Raw genomic sequence first — 21,881 nt, forward strand, 5'->3', positions numbered from 1 at the left:
TCTGTCTACAAAAAGGTATTCGAATATACATAGAAATGAATGTTTCCATCGCAAATGGACATACTCCAACACCAACATACTAAGAAGGGATTGGAATTGAACGTATTCTTCATAATTCTATTATCAAAACATGTCAGCCGGGTGGACGATAGGGACAAAACAATCAAGAATCATCTTGATAATTGTTTTTTTACCCTTTTATCTGGCAACAAAACTGACACCTTTTTTACAAGGAGTCATGTTTGCATTGACCACAATACCTGCATAACTCTGATAATGTATGCACTGTCCTTAAAATGGATTGGTCCACACCCGAGACAGCTTTCCTTAGAGCCTAGTCTCACATGGTGTTGGACCAGATGACACCAAAAGGCGCACAACTCAAAGACAATGCACCATCAGAGTATGAGAGCTCGGGTAAGAATTTACACCAATGGAACCTCCTTTGTTTTTTACTCTCTTATCTGGCAACAAACTGACACCTTTTCATATTTTGCTACTGGCAAAGGAAGTTCCAATTGTGTAAAAGAATAATCTTGTCTACAATTTCATCATTGCGTTGAAACTGCCTTGCTGTGAGGTTTGGCTTCGTTCTCAGCAATTTTGCCTGGCTATGGGGATTGTGATGAATGCCTATGCAGCGTTTTGCTTCTTTAATCACAAGGACCTTGCAGACTCAGTTCACAAAATTGTTACATTTCAAGGGCCAAATAGAAATCTCACCCGAGATGTGCCAGACTGTTCCAGGAATAACATGGCACAGCAGTTTAGTTTCACACATTTAACATAACTGGTATTGGCCAAACATCCCAATGATGAAAAATAACCTGAATATTACTCAATTGGGATTACACAAAGCAACATCACCCACCAGTGCAAACATTTGACATTATCCTGCTAGAAAAGTGTATTGAGACTCAGTGTGGCATTCTTGGATGAATACGTGTGATAATAATAAGAGATGTTCAGCTCCCTGGGCTCAGTCCCTGTCTCCAATTTCTCCTCCACTCTTCCCTTCAGACCAGAGAAAATCAATCATATTTTTTGTTCCATAAAAAAATCAGCATATGCTTGGATTGGCTGATGCTATTCCAAACTAAAAAAAAACTTTATCATTTTCTGCCATCTTTATCTGTAAAGAAAATATGTTTAAATAAAAAACTAGTTTTTCATTGCACACACTTTTATTTGCAGTCAGAAGTAGAAAATGAATTATTTTGACCCCAGAATTAATCAAAGTTCATGTGCTGAATAAAAGTGTGTGCATTTAAAAACTTGTTTTTTAAAACTATTTTTCTTACGTTGTAGTCCAATTGTTGTTAACTTAATTCTGGTAATTTGCATACAGTAAGCTTATGTAATGTTGCAGTGCAGCAAATAAATAGAAGTATCATTAGTGTCTGTTTATGCATATGCAAATAAAAAATGTGATTTACACGGGGAGAACATGCAAACGGCAAATATGTAGGCATCACGGTTAGGATGGAACCCAGGACCTTCTGTATACCAGGCGAGGTAGTTAAACATCTCGCCACTGCATGATAGTAAGTGTGGAGAACATCAAGACTATAACCCTCAAGGCTTATGAAGAAATCACCCCGACTTGGAATGTGGCTGATCTCTTTGGACCTGATCTGAGGCAGGAAAGTGGCTGGAGGGGTGCCCCCCATGCACAACTAGGTTGCCACAGGGCTGGGGGAGTGCACGTTGTGTTTATTTGCAGTTGTACTCTACGTCTATGCTGCCCGCCTTTATCAATCCGCACTGACCAGCCGGGGGTGAAGTATGGTCAAACGGCCACCACAACCAGCGAGGCTTGTGGAGGTCGTCACCCAGCAGTGGAATGATAATGCTCCTACAGGCCTTGTGCGGCGCTCACCTCTACCAGTGGAAATTGCGCATTGCCATGGCAGGGTCCATCTTCAACAACCACTGACTGCGCACGAAGTGGAACCTATGTTATGAGCCTGCAGAGATGGCAATGACGGCTTGCCTATGTGTGCCGTTGAACCGACAGTAAATAAAAGCATGCGCATTGTTATATGACAGTGGAGTGAAATTACATTTAGAACAAGGCGATACGTATTGTTGTATTTATGATCTTTACGTGCTGTAGTGTATATATGTCAACCCATACGGTTTACCCGTATTCTTGTACAGGGAAATTGAGTTTTCAGGTCCATAGGCGTACAGCCGTATCTCCTTTGTGATGGGACTTTGTAGGATGAACGTTGAAATTTATAAGGGGCATGGGGTGACCAATAAGCTTGGAATTGATCTGTAATAATGTAGGCACTGATAAGGGGTTACCAGGTATGAGTGTTTGGGAGACGGAAATGCACATATGGGTTGCAATGTTATAACAATGCTCGCATACGCACAGCGTAGCCCAAGTGCTGATACACTTGGGCTACGCCCATCTCCAAACCTTTATAAACAGTTTGCCTTTAGAGGCTAACCCCTTTTCCTGATGACGATCGCTTGTGTTGCGATCGAAACGTCGGGATATTTCTATTCAATTTATTTCCATAATATATTTTTCTATCTACGTGACTTTACCGAAAGAACAAAATAATATGTAGATGTATTAATGATAAACAAAAATTGTCAAAAAACACGAATAGGTTCACGATCGGTGGGACCTGGGCAGTTTTTTTTTTATTAAATCTGGATTTGTCACCCGAGACGAGTCTGTGTAGAAGATTTCAGCTCGTTAGGCTTCGTAGATACGAAGATATTAAGCGTCAAAGATTTTTTTATAATATATACAGACAAAACAAGTTCAATAAAAGTGTGTAAAAAACACGGTTCTAAAGTTGACCCAAACGAGAGACATTATCGGCCACTTGGCTCTGTTCTCTATTGACCCCATTCTTGTTTCCAAGGGCGACCCGGATTCATGTGTGTAGCTTCTTTAGCAAACAGAGCCACGTGGCCCACTAAAAGTGATCTCCGTGGCATCATTAGAGCTGTGATGGACTGGCAAGGCTGAGCCAATTTCCCAGTTTAACACGTAAGAGCTAGGCTGGCTCAATTTTCAGTGGTTGTGGGAACTCAGAAACTTTCAGGACGTAAACAGAAATTATGCCTGCTGCAATATGTACCTGCTGGTTCCAAGTACGCATTTGTCTCCCATTACCAAGTCATTGGGTCAGGAAGAGGTTAATTGGGCAGTATCAACCATGTTTGCACATTTCAATAGGCCAGTGATGATTTTTTTGGCAAATATGAGCACATTTGTTGTACATTTTAAAATGTGCATTTTTTATTGTTGACAAAACCATTGTTAATATGCCTCTTTGTTCGAAGCAAATAATTTTTAACGTATACTCAGTTTTATTATGTTCAGCTAGAGCAGTGGTTCTTAACCTTGTTGGAGGTACCGAACCCCACCAGTTTCATATGCGCATTCACCGAACCCCTCTTTAGTGAAAAATAAAATGTGATTTTTTTTCAAATTCAAGACATAGATATGTTTTTTACTGGTACACAAAATGAGCCATGCATGAACATTACCTTGTTCAAAGAATAAAACCAACACAATGCATAAACTCACAACAAATTACATACCTGGAAATCAATGTGACTTCTGCTGTTGCCTTTGAGAGATCAGTTCAGATATGCGTGGCTTCACCTTGGCAAGTGCCACTCTCATGTCATTTTCACAGCAAAGTCTGTTCCTTTTCTTCGTTTTTATGTCCAGCATCCTCGAAAAGGATTGCTCACAAAGATATGTTGTAAAAAAATCCAGGGCTTTCTTAGCAATAACTGGATACTTGTTCATTTGTCGACACCAAAACGTTGAGAGCGTTGTTGTTCTGAAGAGTTGCTGTTGAACCTGGCTCTGCTGAATTTCAATGATTTCGTCGAGGAATTCATCATTGACATCTGCTGTTTCAACAGCAAACGTGAACGGCTGTCTCACCCATGCTGGATATGACTCTCTTGTAGGGAAATATCCGTCGAGAGACTTTGCAAGCTCATCTAAGTGCGTGGCAATTGTTTGCTTCAGTTCCGTGGATACAGAAATATCTCCGATTCCAGACACATCTTCGATCTTACTTGCACAGTCGTCCAGAAGCGTAAGTTTGCGAAGTTATTGTTCTCTGTTCGTCGTTTCCATAACGGTAGCTTTTTTTGAAAAGCCTTCAGGTGTTCTTCCGCTTCCATGATATTGACTCCACCACCCTGCATCTGCTGATTGAGATGATTGAGAGCTGCGAATATATCAGCCATGTACGCTAAAATGAGAATGAACTCAGGATTTTTGAAGCAATCTGCATGGCAGTGTTGGTGCTCTTGCAAAAACAGGGCTAATTCCACACGCATGGCAAAAACACGATTCAGCACCTGTCCCCGGGATAACCACCGAATATTAGAATGGAGCAGAAGTACCTAAAATTCAGAGCCCATTTCTTTACACAGCTCACTGAAGATGCGGTGCCTCAGAGCACTTTTTCGCACATAGTTCACACATTCCACCACAGTTTTTAATACTTCTGTCATTTTTGGAGGTAAGGTTTTTGTTGCCAACGCATGCCTGTGCAGAATACAATGCGTCACAATGATGTGTGGTGCATCGGCCTTTACTAGCGCACCAAAACCAGACTTTCTTCCCAGCATGACTGGAGCTCCGTCCGTACAAACTGCAGAAACCATATCCCATGAAAGATTGTTGTCTCTGAAGAAGTCATCCACAAGCTTCTTCACATCGGCTGCCTTCGTTGTTGTTGTAAGAGGCTTACAAAATAAAAACTCTTCTTTTATCATGTCGTCTTTCACATAGCGTACAAAAACAGCAAGCTGGCTTAGATCAGAAACGTCTGTGGTTTCGTCGAGTTGAAGGCTGAATTTTGCCGGGCTTGAAATCAGATCCGCGACTACTTGAGCCAAGATGTCTTTACTCATGTCTTCTATTCTGTCACTGACGGTGTCATTTGAAAGGGAAATTTGGGATAATTTACCTTCGGCCGCTGTTCCGAGTATCAGATTCGCCATCTTTAATGCAGCTGGTTTCACAAGTGTTTCACCAATGGTGTGTGGCTTGCCCTGCTTTGCGATCAGGTAAGCAACTTCGTACGATGCTGTCAGGATCGGTTTGTTAACAGGTACAAATCCAAGAGCAGGCAGAGTGGCCCTTTCATCGAATCTGGCTCTCTTCACCCTGAATTCAGCAAGTGTTGTGTTCTTGTATTCCCCGTCTCCATGCAGCTTCAAGAAGTGTTCCTTTAGTTTTGCCGGTGCAAAACTAGAGTTGCTCAACTTGGCGTTGCAAATCATGCAGATAGGACGCTCACTCCCATCACGTTCCGTGATACATGAGAATCCATGTTGTACATATTCGTCCGACCACTTTCTTCTTTTGCCCGACATAGTTAGTATGGATAAAATATTAAAGAAATCACACGACGTACGACAACAACAGTCACACGTTGACTACTGAGTACGCACTAAATTCCCCGCAGCGCTGATTGGCCAAGCAGTGTAGCATGATCATCTGCAGCCAGTGATGGCCAAGCGGGCCGTGTGTGTCATCACAAATTTACACAATAATTCAAGTGTGTCCGGACCTCCGTGGCGGGGGCTCTGCCGAACCCCTGAGATCGACTCACCGAACCCCTGGGGTTCGATCGAACCCAGGTTAAGAACCACTGAACTAGAGTAATGCCCCCTTATTCATTTTTTGAAATATAAATTCATAGGAATGTCATGAATGTTATTCGTATTTGTCAGATAGCAAAAGCCCTCCTTCATGTGGCAATGAACACCACTGGCCTGAGAAGGTCAGAGGCCACCGCACAGTTCGGTTGGACTGTGTTGCCCCCTCAATCCAGCATACAGCCCAAATCTGGTGCCCTCATATCTTCATCAGTTTGGTCCTTTGAAGGATGGCTTGTGTAGAAACAATTTTGAAATTTACATTGCTTTTTAAGACGCTATTTGCAAATGGTTGCGAAAGGCTAATGCATTGTTTATTGCTTTGGAATGCCATCCATGGTTCCACATTGAGGCAAGTGAAGAGAAACTATACATTTTTTAAAGGTTAAATGGATTCCCCAAGGATGCATGTCTAAAGTTTCATATAAGTTCAACAGAAATTAATTGAGAACAATGTGGGATGCATTAACCTTGGGGTATCCCTTATAAGTGTGTTTTTATGTCTCTCATAAGTGTATTGGAGTGGCCCTCATTTCGTCTGTTGTTGATTGTATTCAGAAGCATGGTTTAGGAACAAAAACTCTGGAAAAATAAATTTTGTTGACATATTCCTCTAAATCTCTGGCCAATTCATGCCTCATTTCAACAGCATGTGAGATGGGTGCAGAACCTGGATTGTTTCTAGGACAAAGCCATGCTGGTGTGTACCCATTTTTTGAAAGCAGACCCATGATCGTGTGCGTGAGCCAGAACCGTGCACTGGGGGCACCCTTGCAGTAGAGCTCCAGCATGCTCACACACATCAACTGCAGAACCAGCCGTGATGTTACAAGGTCACCACGGCAACACGATGCCTACACCGTGATGTCGCTCACCCTACTGAGACCACATGGTAGAATGTACTAACGAGTATAACTTATAACAATGTATCGTCACCCCTGGATGACACAAAACCCTGTCTAAACGAAGTTGTGTGAGCATGCCTTCCTGACCACCAGCCATGACCTCCCCTTAGGCTCCTGTCCAGAGGGGGAGTGCTCTCCCAGGGTCACAAATTAGGCTGCTGGGGAGGAGGGGGAGAAAAGGGGTGGGCATTCGGAGAAAGGGGCGAGGGGCATGCAACCAGAGGGAGCGAGCCCACGAGGTTCATGGGAAAACAACTCGGCCTGGCTCCACCGCGCTTTTGGAAGCATGCATCCCGAATATTAGGAATTGGTTATTTTCCACGTGTAGCTCAACAGGACTAACAATTCATGCTGTTCCCCAACATCTTCAAGATAAATAAACACAAAATGGCACAAGTACTTTTCTCACCATCTCACAGGAGCACATCTGTCCTGGCTATACCACGGTTACAACGTAAGAGTCATAATTAAAAGGCTGCGAGTTCAAATCTCAGTTGGGAATCAACTTAGCCATCACCCTCAAGGATTGAAATTCTATGTTGTGGGAATTTATCAGCGGCCATCATCTGCAGAGACTGGCCCCTGCTGAAGAAATCCAGAATTCCCATAACTGGATCGTGACCACAAATAAATATGAGTCACCTCATTGCTCTGACGCATATAAAACCGCAGCTCTTAGACTACAGCTGACTCGGTACATTATTCAATCCCTCTGCACTTAGCGTGCCCTACCCAGTAGTAAAAGTGCACTGGTGCAATGTTTTCGCTGTGCTTTGCACGCACACACGCAGACAGTGACTATAACAGTGTGATGTGCAGTAGTGGTGGTAGTGCAGTGCCCTCTACACTGTGTGCAGTGTTCATATATTCACACTTCTACAGTATTCCTATGCCCACAAACCATTTCGCGCCTGCTATGTATTCGCACACTGTGGAGGTGGTGGTGGTGGTAAGGAAGAACCATGCATTAGGAATGCATGGCACACACCTCTCCAAATGTGTACAGCTGTGCTGTGTATATATCACAGCGCCGGAGTAAAATCACGATTACAACATTGCATTCATGAATAGTGTAACACTTTACCGTGCCTCTGCACAGCGCTATAATGTAAATATGATTCAAAACAAAGCACAGAACTGGGTAGAGCAACAGTTTCAAATTATACCTTCAAATATGCAATGTGATTTCAGCTAGACGGGCTACTTGTAGTTGCTACACTATCCGATGTACAAGAAGAATGCACGGATGTAGAAACATGCCATCCATGTTAAGGGTGATTGAAAATTACAACATGAAATAACATGGGCTTAATTCACAATACACTCACATACTCGCATTTACATTTCTTTGCTCTTGTGCACGTTAATTGTATTGAAATGAATGTATTACATGAGCGCCTTGTACATATTCATCCAAAATACAAAGATTTTACCGAGCACAGGAAACCCACATCACTTGGCAATGCTGGCGACACAATGACCATATGCTGCGCACCGTTGTTTTTGTTTTATGCGAGTTATCTTCTAATAATGCCCATAATAAGTGATGCATCTTCTTTTATGCCTATAACCGAATATTTCCTTCCATTCAATCCCATTAGGAAATTGCATTCAATCGTAAATAATTCGAATCGCAATTCTAATCTAAGAACCACGAGAATCGCCCATCTGAAGTGAACAGGCAACCGTGAGTCGCATCACCTAACTGTTATTTGAACAGTGGCACACAGCCAGACTCACAAGTTTCATGTTATACAGAAAACCAATGGCATGAAGTGGGCAGTCCATAATTAGCCAGTCTCACTCGTGCCCTGTTATGAAGACATGCTGTATTCATCCAGCTGTGTTATTGCCTTGTGATAAGAGATGGTTGCAATTAGTTAACCGTGTAACAATGGTGTAAAAATATACTCGAAGTTGTCAGCCAGGCCAGTGGATGCTGTTGCGTGAACTTGTGTGGAGTGGCGGTGGCTGTACCTGGCTCGGTCGGCACGCACGCCCTCACGTGACGGTGGGCTCGCGCCCTTCGCGCACCTGAGCTCCCCGCTCCTCTCCATGCCAGGCGTCCATTCGCCGCTGCCTAATGATGGAGATCGTCGCCATGGCGATGTCGATGTGTTCCGCGTTACCATGGAGAGAGCAGGAGTACCCTCTGACTCACCACCTGTACGAGAAATATCAGCCATTTGTAGAGCATCCATTTTGTTACAATTATTTGGGTTTAAAAATATTTTCCAATGAGAAACTTGTTCCACAGCGTGGGATTCCTTTCAAATAAAATGCTCTTGAACCACATATTGGCAACAATGTTAATTCAATTTCTTCCATTTTACAACTTAAAAAAAGCAGCATGAGAGGAATGATATGCACAGGCCAAGCCCATTTCCAGAGGTTGCCTGCTATAAACATTATTCTAAATACGAAGGATGTACCAAAAGTACTGATCAAAGGCTCTTCATTCTCAACATGCTGAGACCATATACCTACTTATAAAAGCATCACTAGGCCATTCAATAATAGGTATTTTTTTAAAAAAATCTCAACTATATTTTTAACTAAATTTTGATTTAAAGCTTTCATGACTGCAGGGATTCATATTGTTGGTTCTTTCGGTAAAGTCACGTAGAAGGGAAACAATAAAATAATAAAAATATAAAACAATAAAATTCTCACAACGTTTCGACAGCAACACAAGCAATCATCATCAGGTGTGAAAACGCAACCAGAAAATTTGAAAAAACCGCCACGTTAGCACCACGGTGCTAACGTTAAAAAACCGCCACTTTTTTCAAATTTTCTTGTTGTGTTTTCACACCTGATGATGATTGCTTGTGTTGCAGTCGAAACGTCGTGATAATTTTATTGTTTTAAATTTTTATTATTTGATTGTTTCCCTTCTACGTGACTTTACCGAAATAACCAAGAATATATATTTTAACTAGCTTTTTGCCCGTCCAAGGACGGGTGTATATTGCAGTAAATCTGAAATATTCAATAGAAAAATTGTTCAGCTCATGATTATAAATGAGGGGGGTTGCCCCATGTGGAGTGCGTGACCCGCTCATGATTATTAATGAGGGGAGGGGTGCGGCATGTGGAGTGCGCGACCTTCTTGTGCGTTAGTGTAAATTGAATATTAATAAAGCGTGGGGGGCTCTTTTGCAGTGACGTCACGTACGGATGTAGCACTGTACTGCGTATATTTATTTTTTACCGTCACTTTCTGTAAAGAAACGTCATATTTGAAGCGACTTTGCGTTTCGATCGCAACACAAGCGACCGTCATCAGGTGGAACAGATACAGTAGGAGAACTGCTGACTGCTCAGCAGGTGGAACAGATACAGCAGGAGAACTGCTGACTGCTCAGCAGGTAGAACAGATACAGCAGAAGAACTGCTGACTGCTCAGCAGGTGGAACAGATACAGCAGAAGAACTACTGACTGCTCAGCAGGTGGAACAGATACAGCAGGAGAACTGCTGACTGCTCAGCAGGTAGAACAGATACAGCAGAAGAACTGCTGACTGCTCAGCAGGTGGAACAGATACAGCAGAAGAACTACTGACTGCTCAGCAGGTGGAACAGATACAGCAGGAGAACTGCTGACTGCTCAGCAGGTAGAACAGATACAGCAGGAGAACTGCTGACTGCTCAGCAGGTGGAACAGATACAGCAGGAGAACTGCTGACTGCTCAGCAGGTGGAACAGATACAGCAGAAGAACTGCTGTCTGCTCAGCAGTTCTCCTGCTGTATCTGTTCCACCTGATGATGGTCGCTTGTGTTGCGATCGAAACGTCGTGATTTAATGTATTATTTTATACCTACGTGATTTTACCGAAAGAACCAAAAAGTATGAGTACACATTATTGGCTCGTTATATTAGTAATTGCCCTTTTGGTGGTCCCAGGTCAAGAGGTGACAGAATTTCCTTTCGGAACCGTTGTAAAAAGGTTGTGGCACTGCCAAGTGTCAGAGAAGAGTTCTGTGAAATTACATCACAAACCTACTTCAGGCTGCTTCAGTAAGCCTAATTATCCACATTAGAAGCGTATCATATGTGTCCTGTCAAAGAGTGTGTCACATGTCACTCGTGCCAAAATATGAAATTTGCAGAGCTGATATAAATCAAATGACATGCTGCGTGAGCGAGCGTGAGCTCTACGCACACGTTAACATTATGGAATGCTAACATACCTTCAAAACAATTATTTAGATTGAGACTTGTGTTTCACGTGCTATGAATGTAAGCATGCACGGATTTATACAGGTATATATTCAAGCAAACATATATGCACTCGTACACGTCCTCTATAACTTACTCATTATAAAATTCTGGTGTTAATGCAATAACAGTCGTATCGAGTTAAGGCTCGTGGCCTATTTTAAAATAGCATCCGAAAGAGTTAACGCCTAAAGATGATGCAGAAGTAAGAGCCTCAGGGATCTTGACGGTGACTGACGTCGCCAACGATTGCCGACATGAAACCTAATATATCTCTCGCATGCCATCCGCCCTTGCCAAGAGCTGGCAGTGTGCACACAAGCACAGCCTTCTCTCTCAAGTGGTAAAATATTTTTCCCCTGCTTTTCCGCACACATGTAGCTGCCTCACAAAAGGGTCTCCATAACAACTGCACAAAGAAAGGGCTGATGGAAAAAAACTCTGCATCCATCTTTGAGCTGAATGCGCAACCCAGCCAGTAATCACAGCGGCCACCCAGCCTAGCACATTTACAATAGGAATTTTGATTCTTGTTTTTTAAAATAAAAAAATGTATTATTTAAATTGGAACAGTTATGGTATTTCCTTACAGATATGTATTATGAAACACAAGAACTGCTACATGTATTTACTGAAAGGCAATTTCTGCCATTATTTGGCAGAAGACCAGCCAAGACAATGAATGATATTTTCTGCAAATATTGGAGTCATTTCTTTCTATACAAACTTAGAAAAATTTAATTTTACACCACTTGATCAATCAGGCCTATCCATTTTCTACAAAAAAAAATACAACACATTAAACCACTAAGTTTACACTATTCTCTGGAATACATAAATAGCATTGGTAGACTAAATCACTCCTGCTTATTAAAGTAATATAATTAAGGAACTTCAACATGGGATTTCAAAAACATTCGCTGAGAGTGTGTTCATTTCACATGGCATCCTGGCAAAAGAAAGAGCAGAGCCAATCCCATACTATATAGCTGACCATGCTCATTGAATTAACAAGCTCTTCGTAACGAGCCACAGGACGTTTAAGTGCAAAAGTGTTCTGTAAAACACATTACACTCATGCTTTTCGTAGAAGATTGTGGGTAACAAAAAAAATTGTATTCTTATGTGCAGTGACTGACTGTTAGATATACGAGTTTATTTATTTACCCATAATCCTCCACAACAGCACACACGTTTCTGTTCAACGCGAGCTTCAGTGGCACTTTTGGCGCCGTCTTGGCAGCGGCACGTACGGCACCACGGCATCACGGCCATGCACACAGCACCGAGGCTGGCCCGGGTGAACAAGCGTAACAACAATAATCTAGATTGGGTTCATCCTTATGGTTCTAGAGTTAAAAGGAGAATGACCATTCCGCTCAATTCTGAATGAGTTGTGGGCTATTTTGCCCGATTAAATAGCCAGAGCCTGTGTTAGCGCCTCACAATGCAGCACATTCCAAGTCCAGAGTGCAGCAAGAAGATTATACATTAACTACACAACAGCATGAGACAGGGCTGACCAACCAGGGCCTAATCCCATATTTTGGAAATGTGGCTGTACTATAACAACCACCGTTCACCATGAAGTGTAAGGGATGTCACCACGGCACTTGTGCCATGCTAGGTGCACTTTGAGGCCATGTGAAGTGTTGAAGGCTCGCTGGCAGGAGGTCACAGAACAGACCCAGGTGCCATGGGTTGACTGACTGATATGAATGGTAGATGTACCAACTGTGCTCCCCATTGCCAAATCTCTGCGTTTTTGCCACTCGGCGGTCCGCTCGTTGTTATGTTAGTCGCTCCTCTGCCCTTCATTGTTTCTGGAGAGTAACTGCCAACTCCCCAGCAGTGTTCTTTAGGAAGCTCCTCCACAGAGGCCAGTCATTGGCAAGTCCAATCAACCCCAGATCCTTCTGTACCACATCAGTCCATCTCTTCTCTAGCCTGTTCCACGTACGTTGAGCCCCATCTATCTGGCCAGACAGAAGCTGCATGGGCATGCGGTGGCTGGGCATGTGGGCGAAATGACCAGCACAGCCTCGCTTGTTAGAGGAGCTCACTGATGGGACTGTGTCCAGATCTTTCACGGATCTGTGAATTTCTCACACAATCCAGTCTGGCTAAACCTAAGATGGAGACAGATGTGAAAAAATACTATTCTGCTTTCAATTTGGATTTGCTAAATATGTACACGTATTCAGTATTCATCTAAATAGCCAAGTGCATTTCCATGCACCCCGGATATTAAAGCTGGTAATTATTTCATATTTGGTAAATAAATATATTTATTGAGTAATCCCATTCTAAAACAAGATAAACACAACATGGCTCATGGATCATCCGAGGGCAACTTTAGAAAATCTGCATAAAACTTGGCTTAATCCTCGAATTTGCCTCCCCCTGGTTACGGCGAGAAGGAATTAATCGTACAGATGTTGTGTGGGTCATGACAAGGTGGGCATTAACTCACTGGCGAGGGGCACTGGTCGACCGAGTGGGGGCCGGGTCCTGGCGGCACCAACACTGTCCAAAGGAGGCTTCCCCAGGCTGAGTGAGCCGTCGTGCTCGCCTAGACGACGGCTCCCATGGTGATCGGTGGCGGCGGCCACGCCAGGCCTCCTCTCGTCATGGCCACCAGCTTCTTCCAGCTTCCGCTGCGATAAGCCCTAAGACGTAGGGCGATCGATGCGCGATTAAAACAGCGGCTTTCCATCATGTAACTTTGCGCTATGAAGGAACACTGACAGCTACGCGGGGAACCGCTGCAACAGCACGCACAGTAGAAGCGCCGCACCTCAAAACGGCATGCACAAGCAGCGGCTGTTCACTGCACCACGGTACAAACAGTATCTGTAACTGCACACAAAATATGCACAGGTTTCTATTTATTTATTATGATCATTGTTGCTGAGCACAGGCCCACAGTCTAAAAATATGCCAAGAAGCCAACAACAGCAGCACTATTAAAGTTGTAATTAATAATAAGAATGTGGGAAAAGAGATGATGCGAGGGAATTCAAATAGGAAGGCACCCACCTGCAGTTTGGGTGGGACATACAGAATCTAATCTGGCATATACTCTATAAAGTAAATCTACTCTTATCCACAGTAACTAAAATATAAAAAATCTGATAAGTTTTATATATCGTCATTCATGTAAATTGCATCTCGAAATTGCTGAGAAAGCACAGACAAGCTGCAAGGCTGCCAGCCGGTGAGCTGGCACCATCAATTGCTCTGCAGTTCTCTATATATTAAGATGTTTGCGGCCAATTAGTGAGTGTGTATACATGTGGGGGAAAAGCAGCCAGAGAAAACCAACAGGTGTGACGGAGCAACAATCTATCCCATACAGAAGGGGCAGATGATATTTGTCCACACTCTGCTGTCCTGCATTCTGCTGGCAAGCCATGGTGGGGCACATCGATGCCCACAGGAAGAGAGTTTCACAAAATTTTGAATTTCAAGTAAGAAAGGAAGATGGAAAAACAGCCAGTGACGTGTGTTTAAATTCTCATAAAATGTGTAAATTCTCATAAAGTGTGTATTATAATATTGATGGTAATCATTATTATTGATGACCATGACAATGATGATTTGAAGCTTTCGTGACTGCCGGAATCCATACTCTTTGGTTCTTTCAGTAAAGTCACGTAGGTAGCAAATTAATAGATCACGACGTTTCGATCGCAACACAAGCAACCGTCATCAGGTGAAACAAATACCTTTAAAGATTAGCACACGAAATCAAAACACAAGATCATACTTTGCAGCGGTCATCCAGAGAGAAACATTTTATTTTAGGAACTAAATAGCAGTGGCAACTAGGGGTGTACAACTCCTCTAGAGCAGTTTTGACTGAAGATCTCATTGGTAGCGATTCAAGTTGCAGTTTATTGGCAATAGCATTCCAGACCCTGGGGGCTGTCCCCTCCTCATCGTTTCCCCATTTTTGCTTACGAACAAAATTGCTGTCTGATCTCACCTGTTGCACCTCTCTGGCTGTGATTGGCTGTGTCTGGTAACGGAGGTTGGTGCGACGGTTGGACACTTCGGGTTCCTGCCGCGAGAAGAGTTGTGGCTGCAACGGCTTGGACGGCTGGTTAAAGAGAGCCATCTTCTGCACCAAACTCAGCCGGGATGTGTCGTCCTCTCCATCTACTCCCTCCATCATGGTGGAAACATCATTTCTGCGGTCACCAAAACAGAGGGAAACGAGATTGGCTGTCAAACTGTTGCGTGAATAGTTATAATCGCGTCTGTGAAGTGAAATACCAAGTGTGGCATAATGAATACACAACAGCCGAGTGATGATGCTACTGTAGAACAAGTAAATGTTTCAGAGGATAATGTATTCGCATACATTTTGTGGATGAAGAGTGAAACCCCTTCTAGTGGCTGCTCTTGGTGCAGTGCCTTGAGAGAGAAGGACATGTGGGGTAAGTGGCCTCAGGTTGATTATTGGTGAGGGGTCAGACTTTAGGATTCACAAGTGCCCTCTTGTGGTCATTATTGGGATGGGGGGGGGAAATTCAGTTAATGATTAAATATATTATTTTACTTTTATTATTAAATGAGATGCACAGCTGCTTCAACATGGAACGACCTCTCGGACACTTGAAAACATGCCGCCAGTCTCGACTTATTCAAATATTTACTTCCACCACATTTGCACAACATGTCATTGTTACAGGCAGAGTACATTCTCCATGAACCGATGTCGAGCACCGCCTAATTATTTATATATTTACTTACATGTTTGTCTGGGTGTTATCTTCTTTGTATAAATAGAGTCGGTGTAAGTTATAGACTTTAAATGTTTGTCTACCGTGTCATCAAATGTTTGCTATATTATTTCAACAGATGTCATGGACACCCTTGAAAACGAGTAATGTTCCACATGAAAGATTAATTAAAATAACTTTAAATTTAGGACAAATTTTAGTTCAAACTGAGTCCGAGCTGCAAGTGCGTATACAATCTGCTCATGTTGACAGTGTCGCCTTTAAGATAAGAGCAGCTGTTGGGAAAGCAGGCAACTGATAAGACATGTTGACAAAAGCTTCTGTGATGAAGGAAATTGCTGCAGTTGATGTGAGCTGTTGGTGTTTGATCAATCAACTACGAATGGAAGCTGTTGCTCATGAAGCCATCTGATAATGTTTTGCAAATGCCTCAACGTGTTAAAGAAAAAAAAAACAAGACAACATACAGTGCGGGAGTCAGAAGTTATTCAACGAACCAATTAAAAGGCTTGTAACACTTTTATTCGTCAAGTGATATGGAATAGCCATACAAACCACATTTGGGGACGTCATCATTAACATTATTGGAACTGTAATAAAACCTATATACGATTGCCCAGAAAGTGAATAAGGAATACAGCACAGCTGAGTAAAACTCAAGTCACAGACAACAAGTTTGCACAACGATTGACGATGTCTGTTAGAAGAACACAAGCTGTAATTTAGAGGGCTTTCAATCAACTTTCCTGCAATTACCACATTTTCGGTGCCAATATGTTGCATACTAGGAATAAAGAGATACATATTTTAAGATAACTGGCTCAATGTGCAATGCACGATAAAAAAATGTTATTGATTCCGCTACTCAAATGTTTTATCTTCGTGAGAACATGACAGGCCACTAAACATCCAAAGTCTATGTTAAAAATAACTTGGCTAAAAAATAACAGTGGGATCAGCTATACATGTTAAAACAAATTGACAGCCAAGAGAAAAGCACTCAACATGAGATAGGGGACAATTCAAATTAAGCAGTGAATGTGGGAGGGAGGATCGCTGCTGCCCAGGGTTGTTGGTTTTGACATGAAAAATAAGGGGACAATTAAGTAGTGTAAAAAAATTGCGATAATTACATTAACATGATCGGAAAGAAAGTTCAGTGAAGAGGCATTAGCACAATTGCTGCTGTTTGAGTGGCGGTTATTTTCGTTCGCCGGTTAATGAAAGGGAAAACCATTATCTATGGAAAGTTACCCAAAATAAATATCACATTTGTCAATGTGCTTGTGCACCACTAACAACACAGCATCACCAAAATAATTTGTATAATTTATGGAATTTAGGTCAGTGTTTTGGTGGCAAGTTTCATGTTCAACTAAATCCTTTGCATGACCATGTATTCGCATTTAAAGAGGTCAAATTTCAAACCTCTTTTATTTTTCTCAGAGAAGCCAAACCCTAAATGTTGAGAGGTCGCATAACTTTAGCTCAGCAGATTAATCCATTTACAGTCATGATTTTCCCTCACCTAATTTTAGCATCCGTGTGTGCTGTCAAGGGCAGGCAATAGCACGAGTGTGGAAAGGAAGGTGGATGAGAAGACATCAGAGTGTGTAATTTGTGCTCTTGAGGAATACGCAATGCACATATGCAGATTTAATGTCCCCATTTTGTTAAAAGTAGAGAGTGGACATTTCAAAGAAAAGCACCTGATGGCCAGAATGCAAATGTACAAATGTACATATGTTGCAAAAGGGAGAGCAATGGCTGCTGCCAGGCCTTAGTGCCTGGCATCAAATGTGAGCTATGTTTGGCTTTGCAATGAGCTGCTATCACAGAGAGAATGGTGGAGTGCAAGAGGGCATAGCATCAAGGTAAATTGACACCAAGAGCTAATCCTTTATTAGGATATCCTGACCCTGGTTGTCTCCATTACATAGCACTAAGCTTGTTTAAAAGCAGACCTTGTTTATATGTTAAATAATTGCATAAATTTGATCGCTAAATTGCCACTGTCATTTTAAAAAAATGTAATTGCACTTGCCGCTGCCATTTAAACTGACGTAATTATTGACAAGATCTCATCGTGGCCAAAGCCGTTGATGCCACCACCTCACCTCGCCGATGCTTTCTACCCATTGACAGATTCTGTACCTGCTGAACAGTCAACACGCAGTGACCTCTAAGATCCGCCCTCACAGTCTCCCACCTTTTGATCTTAAGGTCTTCCCCCTTGGTCGCCAAACTCGTGGAGACCACTGCAATGGCTGTATCGCCAATCAGCCCCCCGTCTGTCCTTCACACACGTCCTGCCCAACCTTTTTATGCCAGATCACATCTACAAAACTTACCTGTCACGTTTTCTTCTGGACTTCTGCATTGCTTATTCTATCTTGCCATGAAAGACACCTGTCCTCAATTGTATTGGAGCCTATAATTATATTCCCTATAAATGTAGTTTATCAACCATAGGTCCTCTGCCATATGCCAAACTGCAGCAATACATGCCATTATTTAGAATGATTTCCGTCTTATAATAGGATAGCAATGCATGGTTTTCTTGTTACACAATTTCAACCCAGAAATACTTGCGTGGGCCCTCGATAGCCTAGCCTCAAGCAAAGGTAAAGCCTGGACATGATGCCACTCCAGACTGGCTGCATCAATACAGGCAACTGCCCCAGACTGACAAGCTCTATCCACGGCGGTAACTGATAACCCTGCGAGCCTGACACAATGCAAGAGCGGTCACTCACTCAGTAAGCAGGCATGTACAGAGGGTCGCTGGCTAATAAAGTACGGTTTTAAAGACATCCATTATTATCCACCGTGCAAATGGAGACTAAAATACACGCCTCGTTCCATATTGTACAGGTTTACCACAAAAAAATTGCTTCACACGTATAAACTCCGTATGTTAATGCCACAATCCATAATAATAACTAGCTTTTGTGGCTATAAACAACAGTTTTATACTGAAACCATTTTTAAAAATTAATGTAATTACAAGAAGTTTCAGTAAAAAAGTAGATTTTACAACGCAATCATCAATAGTATTAAGCAAGGATTAAGTGTATGTTAGGCATATTTTGTGCATGTTTCATCAACCAATATATTATTGACCTTTGTAACCAGGTGATAGGCCATTCAAAAGAGTATCTTTTGCAAGGGAGACATGGGGTACAAACACAAAAACAACATGCACAGTGTGAAAAGATGTCGAACAGAACACAATAACAAAAACTGAAAATTTTAAGCAGCACACATTGGAAAATACGAACAAGCCATGTTCGTTGTTTGGGAAATTTGTGTACGACACGTGTGGCAAGCGCATGTTATTTTCGTTGTAGTGTGTGTGGCATGTGTCCAGACTTCACTCAGTGTGTATAGAATTTGGTGTACAGGGGTTGTACAGACTGGATGTGGTGTTAATGTGTATAGGGTGTTTACGATGGATGCAATGGGGAGGATGGATTTTTGGAAAGTTAGGTGAAGTATGTGTGTATGTATTATATGTAAGCTAGGTGTATCGCGTTTGGAGTGTTTGCAGGCTCAGTAGAGTGAATGTGAGAATGCTGTTTGGATGTAAAGTGTTAAGATGCTGCTTTTAGTGTGTACAGCGTGTGCGTACTGTGTGTGGGCTGGATATAGAGTGTGATATGTACAGGCTGTACTGTGCGTGTGGAGTGTGCCATGCCTGCACCTGCTGACGGGGTTGTAGTCAACGGGCTGGGTGCGAGAACGCTCCTGATTTCTTCGCAGCCGTCTCTCCACGGCCGCGTTGCGGCTACGTGGCTTGCCGCTGGGTGAAGCACCCAGCTCCACAGATGTCCTCTCCAGCTCCTGTGCACGACAGAGGGAGAAACGGAGGTGAACATTTTGACTTTTTTTGTCAGAAATACATCCCAATAATTTTGCTCAAAGTACTACCACACTTGGAGATAATCGAGAATGATAACACACCAATGAAACAGAGTGGTTTTTTCTATCCATAATCTTCCTGAACAAGAATATCAATTTACAATAAAACTGCGCAAGTATAGGAGGATGCTCATCGTCATGTCATTCACTACCATCGTGTTTTTTTTTTCAGTTACACAAGACTCTGACAGAGCTTGCCGTAAAGCTGTAATGGCAGTGAAAGGCGAGCGAGTGTGCTTGTGGTGTGCAGCGCTCTCTCAAACGTTGGTGGCGGCAGAAAATAAAACCGCTGCCCTAAGGCAAATATGGCGGACGCATTTCTATGCAGCCCACTAAAAATAATGGCAATGGTAACACAAGCCGCAGGGATCTCCAACAACTCACGTGGCAATCTTTCGTCCACTGGTTTCTAAAAATCATAAGATGACTACTTAGCATGAGACTTTTCGTGTTATCACGTTCGTACATTTTGTGAACAGCCGAAGCACTACGAAGAGCTTCAGGCAGACTTCTAATTTTAGGCAAAGGAGATTACATGTGTAGGATTACCCTGCACGGCCGTGTAAGCTGGCATCCTGCAACAAGATCTCAGATTTCTGCTGTAACCCAACCTCTGCCATCTGCTCCTGTCCAGTACGCAAGAGCAAGCACACGCAGTGAACTGTCCAATACCGATATTCTATCATTGTGCTACATTGCGGCAAGGTTGTCACGATCGGCGTCTCAAATATCGGTTTCAGGAGCCATTTCTGTGGCACACATTTAGTTTGATCTTTGCTGATGTCAACGTGAGACTCGTGTGTTCTCTTATGATTTCTCCACAGAGGAAATTCTGGAATTAAAATACCTTTCCGCTTTAGCAAATTAAATAACTGCAGCAGAAAACGGGAAGGAGATTTTCAACGTTATAAACAACAAATGTTTCAGTTCACATTTTGCTGAGATCAATGTTTACCATTGACAAATGTATAGAACAGAAGTCTTGAAACATGTTTTAATCCTCTTAGTGCATACCGTAAGTCATAGCCCATTACTCAACTTCAAAAGCGTGGACAGTGGCAAAAAACCAACACAAATGCTGTGGGGAATCTTTAAGAAACTAACTGGTTTCAGCATAAATATATCTACAAAATGGGACCTTTCAGCCAGTATCAAAGTATACAAAAATAAGAATAGGTTTTACCCTTTCTGGAAATTAAACAGGTGTTAAGATATTCTTAGTTTTTTCGGTAAAGTCACGTTGAAGAGAAACAACAAAATAACAAAATATATATAAAACAATAAAAAATTATCACGACGTTTCGACCATAACTCAAACGGTCATCATCAGGTGTGTCGGTTTGCATAAATTTATTTTGAAAACGGCATATTTATTTATTTATATAAAAAATAACGTTTGCGTCACGCGCAACGATTGGCAGTTTGCCCAGGACTAGTCCATCTATTTTTTGAAAAGAGGAGGGGGGAGACGAAATTTGTTTTTATGTATGCTGTCTGAAAGCCACTGTAAGCGTGAACAATCAATCAAGAACTGAAATGATTTATCAAATCTTTCCAATGATTGCTAAGATAGAATCCATCTTCTCAGTTGAAATTGTCTCTGTGCTTGTATATGTGGATAGCCTCATGAACGAATCTCTCATGGAAGCCAGATGGCTTACAAGATGTTCAGACACCAAATGGAAAACTTTTCCAAGGAATCTATTCCTATTTTTTCATACTTTGATACTGGCTAAAAGGTCCCATTTTGTAGCTGCTCACCCCCGAGGTGATAAATGCTCTGATAGTGCCATTGTCCTTGTACTAGTCGCCTTTTGGCATTCTCTGGTCTGACACTGGTGGGACTAGGCCCTAAAGAAGGCTGTCTCTGGTGTAGGCCAATCAGTTTCAAAGACAATGCCATATATTATCGGAGCATGTTTGTTTGATGTTCACCACAAGTACGTGTGGTTAATGCAGTAAACTTGATTCCTTGCAAAAGATTTCTATTTGGTGTTTGAACATCTTAACACCTCCTGTTTTATTGCCAGAAAGGGAACAACTTAATCTTATTTTCATACGTAAATATACCTCTCAAAATCAATAAATCTTCACGTAAAATGCCAACGTATATAGCAGCCACATCCTTCTTCTGCCAGCTCTCAAAAATATTATATAAGTTTGAAAGCTGACCCCAAGGTGGGCCCTTACACAGTGTGTGACCTATAGGTGACCATTGCTATGCTTGTATAAGTAGCCTGCCCTCCATCGCCACGCATACATACACGCACACCCACCATGGAAAACATCTTCCCTGAATGTGTGAAATGCCCTATGCTATTTGTGAAATGCCCTATTTCAAACCTCCAAGTTACCTATGCTATCCCACCATGAAATACTTAGCATCCTTCTCCATACAAGCCTCAGTAATGCCAAAAACTACAAGA

At 42.3% G+C, this 21,881-nt stretch overlaps 1 protein-coding gene across 10 annotated transcripts in view; it reads right to left on the bottom strand.

Moving 5' to 3' along the window:
* LOC116945837 (supervillin) overlaps positions 1-21,881 on the bottom strand; it is a 155,262-nt gene that overhangs the window by 60,550 nt on the left and 72,831 nt on the right. For 8 of the 10 annotated variants that reach the window (XM_076071016.1, XM_076071020.1, XM_076071002.1 and 5 more), the window contains 4 exons: positions 19,238-19,377; positions 14,775-14,979; positions 13,260-13,455; positions 8,541-8,727 (listed from right to left, as the gene is read on the bottom strand). In XM_076071016.1, coding sequence (XP_075927131.1) covers positions 8,541-8,727; positions 13,260-13,455; positions 14,775-14,979; positions 19,238-19,377 — 728 coding nt within the window. Of the gene's footprint in view, positions 1-8,540; positions 8,728-13,259; positions 13,456-14,774; positions 14,980-19,237; positions 19,378-19,497; positions 20,513-21,881 lie in introns of those variants that run through there. The other 2 variants (XM_076071023.1, XM_076071027.1) reach the window with 2 other exon arrangements.

This window comes from Petromyzon marinus, chromosome 2 (genome assembly GCF_048934315.1).
Source record: "Petromyzon marinus isolate PM22_M1 ecotype Great Lakes invasive population chromosome 2, UKy_Petmar_22M1.pri1.0, whole genome shotgun sequence".
In the NCBI taxonomy this organism is placed as follows: domain Eukaryota; kingdom Metazoa; phylum Chordata; class Hyperoartia; order Petromyzontiformes; family Petromyzontidae; genus Petromyzon; species Petromyzon marinus.